Source organism: Diachasmimorpha longicaudata, chromosome 17 (assembly GCF_034640455.1).
Source record: "Diachasmimorpha longicaudata isolate KC_UGA_2023 chromosome 17, iyDiaLong2, whole genome shotgun sequence".
In the NCBI taxonomy this organism is placed as follows: domain Eukaryota; kingdom Metazoa; phylum Arthropoda; class Insecta; order Hymenoptera; family Braconidae; genus Diachasmimorpha; species Diachasmimorpha longicaudata.
In genome coordinates, this window is record NC_087241.1 from 3231448 (window position 1) to 3246007 (window position 14560).

The 14560-nt window shown below is 37.8% G+C and overlaps 1 protein-coding gene across 7 annotated transcripts in view; it reads left to right on the top strand.

The window, feature by feature from the left end:
• Positions 1-14560, top strand: part of LOC135170565 (janus kinase and microtubule-interacting protein 3-like) — a 33423-nt gene that overhangs the window by 17899 nt on the left and 964 nt on the right. For 4 of the 7 annotated variants that reach the window (XM_064136518.1, XM_064136519.1, XM_064136520.1 and 1 more), the window contains 4 exons: positions 10053-10139; positions 10893-12689; positions 12860-13518; positions 14321-14482. In XM_064136518.1, the coding sequence (XP_063992588.1) occupies positions 10053-10139; positions 10893-12689; positions 12860-13180 (2205 nt within the window). In that variant the 3' untranslated portion in view covers positions 13181-13518; positions 14321-14482. Of the gene's footprint in view, positions 1-10052; positions 10140-10892; positions 12690-12859; positions 13519-14320; positions 14483-14560 lie in introns of those variants that run through there. The other 3 variants (XM_064136523.1, XM_064136521.1, XM_064136524.1) reach the window with 3 other exon arrangements.

The following is a 14560-nucleotide window of genomic DNA, read 5'->3' on the forward strand; positions in this document are numbered from 1 at the left end:
GTTTTCTGAATGTGTAGAGGTGCATGAGTGGGAGGATTGTTGATGACAGACATCAGGTCCAGGGTGTCGTATCCCTTCAGTCTTTTAGTTGGTTCCTTTAAGGAAACGAAGCAGAGCGGTTGTGCCATAAAATAATTAAAACGGGATTCACACGTCTGATCATTTAGTCATTATCCCATTTCCAATATACCAAGGGATATATAAACAATCGCGAACCATCAACGGTATTAATTTTTCCGGAGGTGCGCTCGCGAAAACTCGTTTTCAACGATTTTTTTCTGATTCGGAAAAACATTTTTGAACGATGAAAGTAAGAGTGAGCGGACAGGATTATTTCGGGGAGATCCAACGGTGGGCGGTCCACCACAAAATCAGATTTAATCAATTTGAAGTTTATTCATGATATTGATATTGGGAAATTTTTCGTTAAAAACTTCAATTTGTGCTCGAAAATCTAAAAATTACTGAAAAATATCCACTTCTGCCAAAGAATTACATTTTCAAAATGTAATTGCCCAGTCCACTCATTCCCATATCACCCTTCCTCTTAAAAATATCATAATCATATCATAATTATCGCATTACGAGGTTAATTACGAGTTTCATCCCCTCGAAATTAGAATTTTTTACACTAAAAAATCTAGTACAACTGAAAATTAATAATCAACCATTCCCCACTGAATTTCACTCTTTTTTGGTACCACTCCACCTCCATTTTTCCACCACTCGACAATTTATCTCCAAAGTAACACAATTGCCCCAGTAATTTCGATGTTATCTCGAAAGTTGCCACCCATTCATCTCGTGTACAACGTCCGGCGCTTGTGGAGATAAAATGTGAGGCCGAGGTGTATGAAATCAAAGTACCGTGAACCGTAGTTTCCGTACACATAGTGGCATACATGCCCGATGATAGTTCCCCCTGATGTTTATATTTATATGGGCATTTTATGTTCGGAATGGTGTAGGGCGCGGGGGAGGGGGGGGGGGGGTGAGGGGAATTTCTTGCAATTTAATTCTGCAATCTGTGCACCGCGAAGTGACTGGCATATGTGGGGTAGTAGGTACTTGAAACGATCGTGTTTTCACGCCATAACCGAGTGAAACTGCATTCAAGTGACTATTGACTTTTATCAATGCAAGTTGTTTATCCCCCTCGTGATCTACCGTGACTCGAAACAATTTTCCTCGAGATGAGACTATTGAGAATGGATTATTTATCGTAAGCAGAATTTTTCAGGTGATGAAAGGGGGTAAATGATGATGAAGTTCTTCCATTCGTCATGTTAATAGAGTTACCCTGGAACAAAATATTCCCCAATAATTTTTAATTTCATAGTTTTCCAGAAAAAGTTATTTTTTTAGTGGTGAAAAGTGCGAGAAATTATTTTTGTACAAGAGAATATTTTTTATTACATCTCTCTTAGTTTTAAATAATTATTCTCTTAGGATTCATGTTTACGATTTGAATGAAGAAAAAAAGCGCGGGAAAGAGGCGGTCGGTGATTGGTGGTCGTCCGGGGAATCCCCGAAAGCACTAGTACGCGTCAATAGTCCAGATAAATTTTTCCCGCTGTGATTTTCACTTTCTCGTGTCTCGTAAGCACGAAATGCCAATTTCACCGGCGAAAAGTGAGTGGTAGTTGCAAAAAAAAAAAATTATGTTTTACACGACTCAATGGGAATGAAGGTTTTTTCACCTCATTTTTCTCTATTCCTCGGGTGTCCCATTTCAATGTTTCCAGTCCTGCATCGTCAGCCTGCAGTCGAATTCCGATCCCGACTTCTCGAGTTTCTCCTCTGTTCCAGCGTCTTTTCTCCCTCACCTCTCCCACCCCCTGGTCTCTTTTACCAGTTACACATACGCGTATTCGGGTTTTATTATGCGCTCAACGATAACGGAGCGACAGCGCGTGACCAAGAACCGTTTTCAATCCCTGAATATCTGCAATTCACAAGCTCCTCTCGCAACGTCTTATCCCACAGGAAAGTAAATTGAATCTAGTGACGAAAGTACTCGGATTACGCGAATCATTACTCGCGTTCGTGGTGTAATTCTGGGATGATTATCAAGAGCCGGGGAAAATGGAGGTGGAGTTCGTGGGAAGAGATGGAGGATCGGGGGATGGGCGATCGAGGGAAAAACGTGGAATGGGAAAAACTGCCGGGCGGAAAGAGCAAAATGAGCGGTTCTTTGACTCGGTATCTTTCATGAATGCGAGGAAAGACGTCTAGACACTCGGAGAAATAACGAGTTCTCCAGATTCAGTGGAGGCAGCTCCAGTTTAGCACTCAGGAAGATTCAAAATTTTTCGCTTCCGACGGAGGTTTTTTTCGATTTTTTTATTAATTAATATTTTGTTTTGGAGTTTACGTTTCGAATGTTTGTCAAAAATTAATTTTTAGATGGAGTCAATAGGTCTTTGTATGATTATTATTTCTTTTATTCTGGTGTTTCCACTTGAAAATAGAAAACATTTTTATGTGAGAAAATTTTAGGAAGTTTTGGGGTGATCTGTTTGCTCTGTTTTCTGAATGTGTAGAGAGGTGCATGAGTGGGAGGATTGTTGATGAGAGACATCAGCTCTAGGGTGTTGTATCCCTTCAATCTTTAAATAGTTCCTTTAAGGAATCGAAGCAGAGCGGTTGTGCCTTTCCAGCGTATAAAATAATATGCAATAAAATAATTAAAACGGGATTCACACGTCTGATAATTTAATTACCCCATCTCCAATATTTTGTTATTTCTTATCAAATCATTGTATAAATTCCCCAATGTCGACTCTGGTTTTTGGCTGCATTTTTCCTCAACATCGATTGCATATTGTGAGTTATGAATTTTTACGCAATTAAATAGCTGTCTCATTTGATTAAATATTTAAAGGGAGGAAATCGCATAGTTTGAGGTCACTATCTTGACACAAATTAAAACTATGGGAACAGATTTAAAATTCCCTGAGCAACTGATATCCCCAACTTTCCTTCTGAATACCCCATGATAATTAATCCGCATTTAAAGTAATTTTTTCATCTCCCCATTATTCCTTCATTCAAAGACACAATTATAAATCGTTTAGGTGAATGACTGATTGCCCGTCCAAGCATTACACAAGTATGAATGTAAACTTTGTAGAACGAACGTGACGTGATGAGAGTAAATGAGTGAAACGAATGAGCAGTTGAAAAAAAAAATATCATCGCAGACGAGACATGAGGATCGATTGAGAAGAAACTGGAACTGCTCACGTGTGTCGTAATCGCATCATTTTCTCGGTACAACCATCGAGAAATCATTCTATCAGCAGTTTGATTTTTTTTAACAACATTCAGGAACGACCAAGTGCCATGAAATTCAGCTTTCCTACGGCTTAATGAGAATTAAACAGCACGAGGATTATTCCACTTGTGGACCGCGTGTCTGTGGCATAAGGTGCAAAAGTGGGACAAGAGAAGTGGTTAGAACAAAAAGAGAAAGATCTTCGTGTGGAGAGTCACGATTCAAGGAAAGAATCGTGAACAACTGTTGAGATACAAATGCATCAGGTGATTTTCTGGGAGTAATAATAAAATAACTGAAACAATAACACGAATAGAAATTGAGAAACTCATGAGCGACGATCACTTCACGCGTGGAAAAAGGTGAATTTTATATTTTAGAAAATATATTGCTTGTGAGGGAAAACCGACCCAAAAATCAAAAATATAAATCAAAAATATAAATTGGAAATATAAATTGGATTTCTTGGTCCCAAATATTTTTAATTATTATTTTCTGTTGATTACTGAAATAATTTTGATAATAAAATCTCTTCATCGATGAGAAATATCATTAAATAACGGTTTAAATTAACCAAATATTGAATTAAACAAATATTAACGGAACAATCGCAAGTTCAGTCTCCCGAGTGGGCGAAATATAATACATTTGGAATTTGAACGATGAAAAGAACCCTCACTAGTATATAAATATAATATGAGTTCCGCATGGATGATCGATTCAATTATTTGATACTGTCCACGCACGGGCCATTCGCACATAGTGACGTTTGATGACTCCGAAGAGGATATCGAGACCTCAATCACGATTATCCGACAATCCTTAACGGGATAACAATGGCAAGACGAAATTTTTCAGATGCCCTAGAGCCGCTAAAAAATGCGCGGTACTTACTGTTATTATTAATTCACGCGTGATGAGAATAGTGTCTTTAACCTGAATTTATTATAAACATTGTGGGTATATCGGCTTTCCGGTCTTCATTTCTTTCCTTGAACTGCTGTTAGAAATTAAATTAGAAGTTCAAGTGATTCAAGAATAAATTGTTGTAACAGAACATTAATTATTACTGAATTAATTAGAAAAAATTTGCTGAAATTCCAAAAATTATAATTTTATAATTATTTAATATTTTCCTTTAAAAACAATTTGCCCAATTTTTATTAAATATTTATTCTTTTACTCTTTTCAATAGCAATTCTATTTATTCATTCATTTATTTCTTTATTTATTCATTTATTTATTCATTTATTTATTCATTTATTTATTTATTGATTTAATAACAATTTTATTAGCAATGCATCTCTTCCATCCCCCTACCCATTTGTTAAACAAATAGATCACTATCCCTCCAACAATTTGCTTATCGCCAACGCTTATCATCCTCACAATTTTTACGTCAATCGAAAATAAAATTAACGATTGTCATCGCCATTATAATTCGTGATTGTCCAGCCTCACACAAATATGATGCCGAGGAGTTGATTGAAGCGGATGAAGATCGATTGAGGAGAAACAGGATAGGCCAGGTGAGGGGGGACTATGGACCGTTACGTTGGCCCCCTGACACACAGTTGACTGTACGTCTCTTTAAACCACACGAGAACTGGCTTTCTTCTCAGGATCGAACCTGTGCGCCGGGTCAGGTGCACGGCCACTTATAACCCATGTTAAAATGCTAATAAAAACCTCCCTTCCTCTTCGTCTCCCCCTCCACAGTGGACTCATCCACGCCTCTCTCATTTTCATTGAGAAAAAAAAAATCATCAACTTCCTCTGTTCCCATCTGTGCATTTGCTTTCCACGAACGATCGATCTTCGTTACAGATGATTCAACGAATTTTCATTGTTCTTTTGACTTCGTGTGACGTTGATTTTTCATGGAAATTGAAATGATCTGATCATTATCAATATCAATAGATCGGGGTAGGGAAAAATCACGGGACTTTCACATTGATTTTTATTTCAATAAGCGACGGTTAATTTTTTTTTTTTTGAAGCTTTTCCATTACGTTTGATGACTGGAGATTTCTCTCAAGAACCGGAAATCATATCCTCGATTTCTCTCCACCTTCGACAGATCTTTTGCATAAGTTGTCATGTGTTAAATGTCTTCATTGTTTGGGAAATTGATTTTTTTGGTTGAAGTGGAGAGGGAGAAATTACGATGACATTAAGTGGATTTTTAATTTTATAACTTCATTGAATTTTCAAATATTCTGAATTCTCATAAAATAATTCAATCGACGAATAAACAAATTGATTTTTATACTATGAAAATTTTTGGAATTCCGGGAAATATTCTGGACAGCAAAAATTTTCCTGATTTTCCACGAAAAGTTCAGACAAAAATATTTAATGCGGTTTTTCGGCGAATAAATTTTTTCTCTCACTGCTGAGAACAGCTACCGAGCGAACAGGAAGTTGTAACAAGAGCACCATGTGAAAAATGCAACGTGTAGGCAGCAGCAGAATTACAATGGCGTCTCGAGATTTTTTATAAATTATATAAATTAAACTTGATGGTAGGCGGAATGTCGTTTAACTTCCTGAAACTTGGAATAATTTCACTTAATTTTCCTTTTCTTGGGGAATTTTTTTTTCGTTCGACTTGAAGCAGTTTTTTCTGCATCTGGAGTTTTATGCAATGGGCTTTAACGACAGGTGAGGAGGATTTATAATGGTACCGTTATAGCACCTCCTGAGTTGGGGGTCTTCCCTTATGATCTTCCCCTGTGACATAAAATTATATGAAAGAGAAAACAAGTCGATGGATGGAAATTATTTCTAATGAATGAAACTTTCTTTTTAATACGACTGTTGGTAGAATCTGCATATATACAATATAATTATCGACATAATTATTTTAAAATTCAAGTAAATTACATCAATTAATCGAATTAATTGTCTCCTCAAAGTCATTCAATTTTTTTTTCAAATTTTCTAAAACAAAGAAAATAGAAAATGAATGAAAATCGACTTTTCTTCATTATTTATTCCTTTCAGATATTTTATGAGACCTTTTAATTGTTCAAAATGTAATTTTCCCAACGAAAAATAAATAATAAAAATGAAAAATAAACTTTAATGGGAAAAAATAAAATTTAATGGAAAAATCGCTTTCTATTGAATATTCGAACAAGAAAAGTTCAGTCGCAGTGGAAGGACCCAATCTCTGGACAACTGGCCATCCACGACATACCATAAAAACGAGATTTCAAAAATATCAAAGTTTGTGTGATGTACAGAGAATGATAAGGTCGATGAGAAATGAAATGTGATTTATTTCTCGAGGACCTGAAGCAAGACAAGAACTCTCACGCTGCAACTCAAGACCAGCTTCCTTACAAAGAAGCTGTTTAATGGTTTTGGCTCGTGTTAATGATGACAAATGACTGTATTAATGCTTTGAAAAAAGCGTGAGACTACTTTCTCATCATTCGAAGATTCTTGAAAGTTTTCTACACTCTGGAAAAACAGAGTACAATCAGAAGTGGCCGGGAAACGTAGAGCCTCAAGACAGAATCCACTGGAGATGTTGATGAGTCGAATTTTATTGAGGATAGCCCAGTGGTCTAGGGGATTCCTGGGGGTCGAGGGCACCATTATTCAGACTTAATAGAATAGAAAAGGAGGAAAATTCAGGAAAACCTTTGGTAGGAGAGGAACAAATGAAGATATTTTTAACGTCTTAAAGTAGTTCGTCAGAAGCCCTGACCGATAACTTATCGCCCCAGGTTTCAAGTCGAAAGGCAACTCGATGAAGGGAAAAATGGATTTTCTCCCACGTGACAAGAGAAAGGCTGGATATCGAATGTGGCAGGGCGAGTTGGAAAAATAAATGGTGGCGACAGAAAATGGAGAGTTAGACTGAGGAGGCAGGTGTGGAGACATAAATGACTTTCGTACTAAAAGGAGAGAATAGATAAATCCAATAGTTTCTATCATTTGCTCAGGACGCGATTATTTCAACAGGAAAAAACTGAAAAAATAAAATGAACGAGAGGATTATTAATTAATTTAACGCAATTAAATTAATACAAGTAATAGTTGTGGAAATTTTTTTGTAGTAGAAATTTTTTAGCGATTTTTTTGGTGAGAGAAAATCGTGGTAGAAATTTTCAAAAAAATGTTTATTCTGATTGGAATGGAAATTTGATATAGTCTATTTCCAAATCAAGTGGAACCGATGATGACAGCAATGGCGATGGGCGTGAGGGCATTATAAATTATTGTAATTCTATTTGAATTCGAAATGAACTTATCTAATAGGGCATGTAACCATAAATTCCCGTTTTCTGATGATTGCTGCAACATGACGAGAGCGGGTTATAGCATATCATAAAAGCGTGCTTTTCCCATAACTGTTCTCTCTAATTACTAATTCATGAGCGGTAATTAATCAGTATTTTCTCATCGAATTTTCCATATGCAATGAGGCGATAATGGAGCCGAGAGTTTTTCTTGAAATACAAATTTCACGCTCATTGTTTGAAAAAATTTCATTGCCAGTTGGCTATCAATTCTTAAGAGTTAAGAGAACCACTGAATGGGACTCAAATTTTTTAAAATAATTTTATCGTAGCATTTTTTTTCTGGACTATTTTTTTCATCCCAATTTCAACCAATCAAATGGTGGCAATATTTCCCTGTTTGTTGCTAAGCAATGAAAATATCTGATAAACAATTTGTACGCGTTTCAAACCCCTAAACTGTCATTAGAAAAAATCAAGTTCAAAGACTTTACCTCGACATGAGCAGATTTGGAGGAGAATCCTTGGACGTTATTGATCAAAAAATTAAAAAAAATGTTGTTAATAATACGGTGAAGACAAAAGCCACTATTTGGAAACAATTCTCTGCATTTTGTGCATACAGAAAATATACCCCACAACTACCAGTGAAAAACCATACCATATGACGTGAAATGTCACACATTTAATTGATTAAAATTGTAATGAAAAAATAATCCAGCCAAATACCCCTTGACCTTCAAAATTAATCTGATATTTCCCTCCAGTTTCCCTGCGTACCACCGATCGGGATAACTTCCGCAGAAAAACCCTCGCCCTTCGCAATCAGGATTTTTAATCTGCAAAACTCATCCCTCTCGTTGCTAAAAAATTCTGGCGATATACCCCCACCCCCCACCCCCTGTAGACGATATATTTTTTCCTCAAAACTCTCGTGTTTCCTCTCGAATCAGTTATTACGCTTCACCACTTCCGAAATTCTCCTGCTTCCTCTCACTAAGTGGTCCACAAGTTGCACGTTTTCTCCCTGCGCTCTTCGCCAATTAACTGCGTTACGCTCGAGATATTTCAAATGCACATTTTTCCTGTTTCGATTACGCTCACACGTTGAGTGATAGAAAGTTCAAGTGATGATTTATTTATCAAGTATCTTACGTGAGTTGAGTAAGCGGTCTAGTTTTTCCACCGTGCTAATGAAAAAGTTATACAAGTTGAAAAATTCATTGAACGCCAGACAGTGAAGATACGGTGAAGGAAGGGCTTGCAGGTAGACGATAATTGGGGCAATTTCTATCTTGTGAAAGCATAAGTCTTATAATTTGCAAGACGAACGAGAAGAAAAACCATCACGTGCTTTTCACTGATCCACTGGTGCACAGAGGCCAATATTTATCAGCACCACTTCAGTCACGCGATGAAGCAGTGCATTTGTTCGTGAATTATTGATTTTTTTTTCTTTTGACAGATGTCGGACACGTCTTATTACCGGATGGTCTCTAATTTGTTGTGACATTTTGCTACTGTTATAGCTGCACTAATGTAGCACTTTCGCATGTTATGAACGATTTAATCAAGTGAAAATCCTTCACTTCAATTATTATTCAAACAAATAAATCAGATTATTGTCAGAAATTTCCATTAAAAAAAATCTCTTTAAATTGTTGTCATTAGAAAAATATTTGATTCAGAGGATTTAAATTTTTTCTGTGTGTCAAAAAGTCTACTGTGAGGACTAGAATAAATCGGAATCCGTCCCCTGTGAAAAAGCTCAATACTTTTGATACAAAATTCGCAAAAATATAATTAAAAAAAATACAAATTAATGATTGGGAATTTTTGTTTCTTATCATAATTTGACACAAGAATTTTCCAAAAGTCGCGGTGAAGACAATATTTAGTTAAAATGCAATCAAACGGAATTTCCTAAAGAATTTTCCAGGCTGTTCTGCATTTTTTTCCGCGTCTTTAAATTTATGTCAAAATTATTTAAGATAATGACCCCGAGCAACGGAATTCCAATCAATTTTTCCTGTCAGTCTATCGTAAAATTATTAGATGAGACCCACCAATCGTCCGGACGAATAATTAATTCTGTTCATCGTTAACGGATACATTAATTATAGGAAATTATAAAAAAATTGGTAACTCCACTTTCACTAATCAGCTGGGAGGACTGGCCAGTCTGGAAACTTTCCGCGAACGTCCGTTGAATATAATATGGAATTTCAACAGCGCAAGTGTATGTACTGAGCTTCAACCTATTACTTTCGCTGCCTTTGACACTTTTAGAAAGGTGTGCATCGAACTTGTGACATTTTCCGAATGAAAAATTTATTTGGTCTGAAACTGTTGAGCATTTCTCAACAAATATTTCATCTATTTCAGACAGTAGAAGACGATAAATATTTACAAATCATTTTCTCGATACGAGTTGGGCCAATTACTCGCCAATTATTGACGTTTATTCTGCAAGTGTATCAATTAGCGTGTTCGGAGAATTATTATTATTTTTTTTATTGCAGATGAGGAAACTACGGGAGAGCGAAAGGGGCCACCAGATTCGGTTGGGGCCACCCATTGAAGATAAAATAAATCGACACCGAACTACCGTAAGTATTTATTATATTTAATATCCCAAAAAAATTACTTTCCCTCAAAGTAAAAATTCATCTGCCAACTATTTTTTCAAATAATTTTTTTAAATATCAGAAATTTCCTCAGATGAATACTTTCCCTCTCCCCTCTTTCCCCGCCTGATATTAATAACTCGTAAAGGACGAGCTTCGACTCATTGAAGTTGAATCGCCACCGAACAGCTACTTATGATTGAAAACAAATCATTAATAACTCGCTGATTGAACATAGTTTTTGAATTATAGATAAGTCACGCTGATGGCGCCGAAAAATGAAAGTGGAATTTCCATCTTATGTTTACGTCGAATGACATAACATCCAGTCATAATATTTTTTATCAAAAGATGACGTTTCTGTCTATCATAAAATCAACGAGATCTTCAAAAATGTTATATTTTCATTTTTATTGAAAATCGTCCTTGATAATGTTTTAAGATTTTTTAAAATATCAATAGATAATATATAGAAGTAGATAAACGAAGTGAAATTGAGGAATGAATTTATATTCTGCCATCAAATGAAATAAAATCAATAATTCATTTTATTGATTTTATAAAATGAATAAAATCAATTCTTTGATTTTATTGAAAATCAATAAAATCAATTCTTTGAGTTTATTTCATTTGATTAAGAATAATAATAAAGAATATCTAAAAATCCCCCCACCTCATCCTCCTCCCAATTAAAACGAAATCTTTCCTCAGAGTACCTTCACCCTAATGTTCCAGGACTCATGCAAAGACAACTACGACATAAGTGAAGTGGATCGTCTCCGAGAAGTGGCGATAGAGCAACAGGAGATAATCGAGTTCCTCCGTCAAGCCCTGAAGGAACGCGAGCGTAAATTGGATCAGCTCTCAAACAAAAAACGCAAAGAAGAATTCTACAAGCAGTGGCTGGAGCTGGAGCCCGTGGCAGAAGTCGATGACGAAGAGGAGCACGAGGAGGACGACAGTGCACTGTCTAGCGGCCCGTCCTCGCTGTCACCGCAGCCAGGTGGTCACTGGCAGTCGACTGGTGTCTCTCGTGAGACCTACGAAGGACTTCTCCTCGAGTTCGAAGAGCTCCAGACAAAGTACCTGGAGGCGCAGCACGAGTTGTCCCACGCGAAGATTCAAGTGCGTGATCTGGAGCAGGCGCTGTTGCAGGAGACACGAGGAAGTCAGAATAGCCGGCGTGTGCTCAGCGACAAGTTGAGGGAGACGGAGGAGCGGGAGTCGTGTCTCCAGGCGGAAATTTCCGAGCTCAGGGAGCAGAATGAACTACTTGAATTCCGTGTGCTGGAGCTCGAGGAGACTGGCGGTCCCAGGGAGTCTCCTGACACAGCTGACAGTGGTATCGTATCACCGGAGCCAATTCAGCTGTTCAAGGACCCGAGCACTAAGCAACACCGGGCGATAGCAACTGTCATACCTTACAATTCATATGCCCAGTCACTGTCCCCAGTACTTGTCCAGAAGCCTCCGTTGTCCCTCCAGGAGAGCGGAATCTTCGAGGAGGATGATGACGATCAGGTGGAATGGGCCACCTGTGGAACACAGACTGAAACCCCGTCGGGTGATCTGCTGCAGGAGGTCCAGAGGCTCCAGGAACTCCGGGAGAGAATACAGGAAAGGGCAGTCAAGGTCCCGTTGGAGAGCTTAGAGACTGACGATCGGTTGACATCTTACAAGGAACGCATTCAGGATCTGGAGGAGCGATTGGCGATTTACGAAGCTGACGAAATCGCGAGATCGCAGAATCAACTGGTGGCGAAGCAGAGGGAGGAGGATGTGCTTGATGAGAATTACAAGCTCACGGAGAGGGTCTACTGGTTGGAGAATGAACTGAGGAATCTTCAGGAAGTTGGGAAGTCTCTGGTGGATGTTGGGACCATGACAGACGTGATTGATAGTCAGAATTTTGAGATATCGACTGACGTCGGGATTACGAAGTCCTTAGATATTCCTGCGGCGTCGCCTTGTGGGAGAATCCTTTATGACGACCTGAAAGAGATTGATGATGCAGGCGTTCGTTCGCTGATGACGGGGGAGAGTGAATTGAGTGGGTGCTCTGAACTACTGAAGAGAGGACAAGAGACAAATTGCGTTGGTTGCAGTATGATGAGGAAGGATTACAGTGAACAGATTAGAAAATCGAGTCTGTTGGAGGGTTCACTCCGAAGGAGAATCGTTGATCTGGAGACAAGGGAGATGGCGTTCTCCAAGACTCTTCAGAAGGTTGATGCTACATGGGGTCCACTGGAATTATCTCGAGTCGTAGACTTCAGGAAAAGTGAAGAGGAACGTGAGGAGAAGGTCCTTGTTGACCAGAAAATGTTGGACAGAATCAGCGGACTCGAGGAGATGGTGCGAAATCATTTTTGCGAAGGGGTTGTTGATGAAGTCGATATGAAGGAGATGAGGGAAGGGGTTGGAGAGGGCGTGCAGACGGGTGAATCTATGGAGATTGATGGGGACTCCATCGGAAGGAGTCATCAATCTACGCAAACTGAAGAGACTGACTGTAACAAGGATTTGGGTACCGTAAGTTATTGGAAGATCGTCTTATTTCACGGAGGGATGAAGTTTATCGTTTCCCTTCTGCTTTTAGGGGAAATTATTATATTTTTGGTGGAAACTAGAAACTATATTTTTCCTAGGATGGTCCAGGTCGCTGCGAAAATTAACACAAGTATTTATTATTTTTTCTTCAGGGAGAGGTGATCCGAAATCCTTCAGGCCAAATAATAGCGGAGTTAGCGCACGAGGCTCGAGAGGAAGACGAAGTGGTCGAGTCATGTCGTACAGTATCACGTATTCGTGTGCAAAGAGACGCAACAACTGCCAATGAACTTGTCAAAATAACCGACTCTGATACGGATAAGAAGGTTAGAAAATCGCGAAATGGCCGAGTTGAACGAGATGGCTGGGTGATGAGAGTGCGAAATACGTCGAAGGGTAGTCGTAGCGTTAAAAATATAAGGGCAGTTGTTAACGGTCATCGTTTTGTTCTCTACCAGGAGATTTGCGTTTAATTGTTTGTCCAATTACAATTTCAATCAGCGATAGAACTGTCAAAAATTCAATTAAAGAACAGTAATAATCAACGAATCCTGCCTGAACTCATTTTGTCAGTATATCATGATTAGCGCGATGACAGTCCGTGATTTGATCATTAGTAATATCGTAACTCGAGACAGTGATTGTACTCGAGTAATTCCAATGGATCGAGACGAAATATTGAGAAATAAATTATGTCTCGAAAGCGCCACGAGAACTATGAGACTGGAAAATATAACTTGAAGGAGGAAAATGGATTGATGAGGCTGTGCTAGAACTCTTGCAGCTTGGCTGGCTTCGTAACTGGCCCAAGGTCAGTCTGCTGAACTCTCTTGTCATCCAACAAATGTGACAATTGGTTGATGATGAGATGACAATTTATATTTTCATGCATATAAAAAACAAGAATCCATTGAATTCCGAATAAAATTCCTAATGTCTTTACTAAAACGCTAATTGTTTATCATGGAACTGATTGCCAAAGGGACTCAATTAAAAAATCATAAAATTTATTTTTATTATATTTATGCTGATAAAAATAAGTTTTCTGATTTTTTTTTTATTGAAAAGTGTTCACTATTTGCCTGAAGTGGCGCAGTGCCATTTTATCATTGATTTTTCATCTGATTTTTCCCATTTTAGCTTCTCAATTGTTTGAAAAAAAATAGTTTTTATCAAAATGAAAATAAATAAATTCACCTAAAGTTTCATAACCAGTCTATAGATGTGTTAGAGAAATCCTGTAATGTTCAGAAGAAAATTTGGAATAGTTGCCTCAATTTTTTGTTTTTATGCATGAAAAAAATTAATTTAGACTGTTTTTTTGACTTTTTTTATCCTTTAACTCGAGCACGACGACTATTGTTGCGCCTCGTCGATCTAATTTTTGAATTCACTACTCATACTGGACTCTGTAGTTTGTGTGTTTATCTACTATTCATCGATCATTAAATAGTAAGGGCGTAGCTACGGTTTTTCATCCAATTTAACGTGTACTGTGAGTTAATCTAGTTGGGCTTGTGGTGGTGGTTTAATTTACGATTTATAACTCTCATTTTTCACTTATTCCTAACTCCCTTGAGATGAGGTATTCCAATGCTACGATTTTTTTGCAGATTGTTTACTTTCGCTGGAGATGAGACATCAGTCCTATTTTTTGTTGCGGTGACTGTTATCGTCGAGGCTGTGGTTTAGCTATTACATCAAGCTTTTCACGTGACCAGCACAAACTCCCGACGTTTGATAAAAATAACTGCTCCTTTCTGAACACCAGTAAGGTGAGTTTGACTTTTCAATTCTGGACTTTGTAGAAAAATCAAAATTCAGAACTTTCAATTAGGAAAAAATTTGTAAAT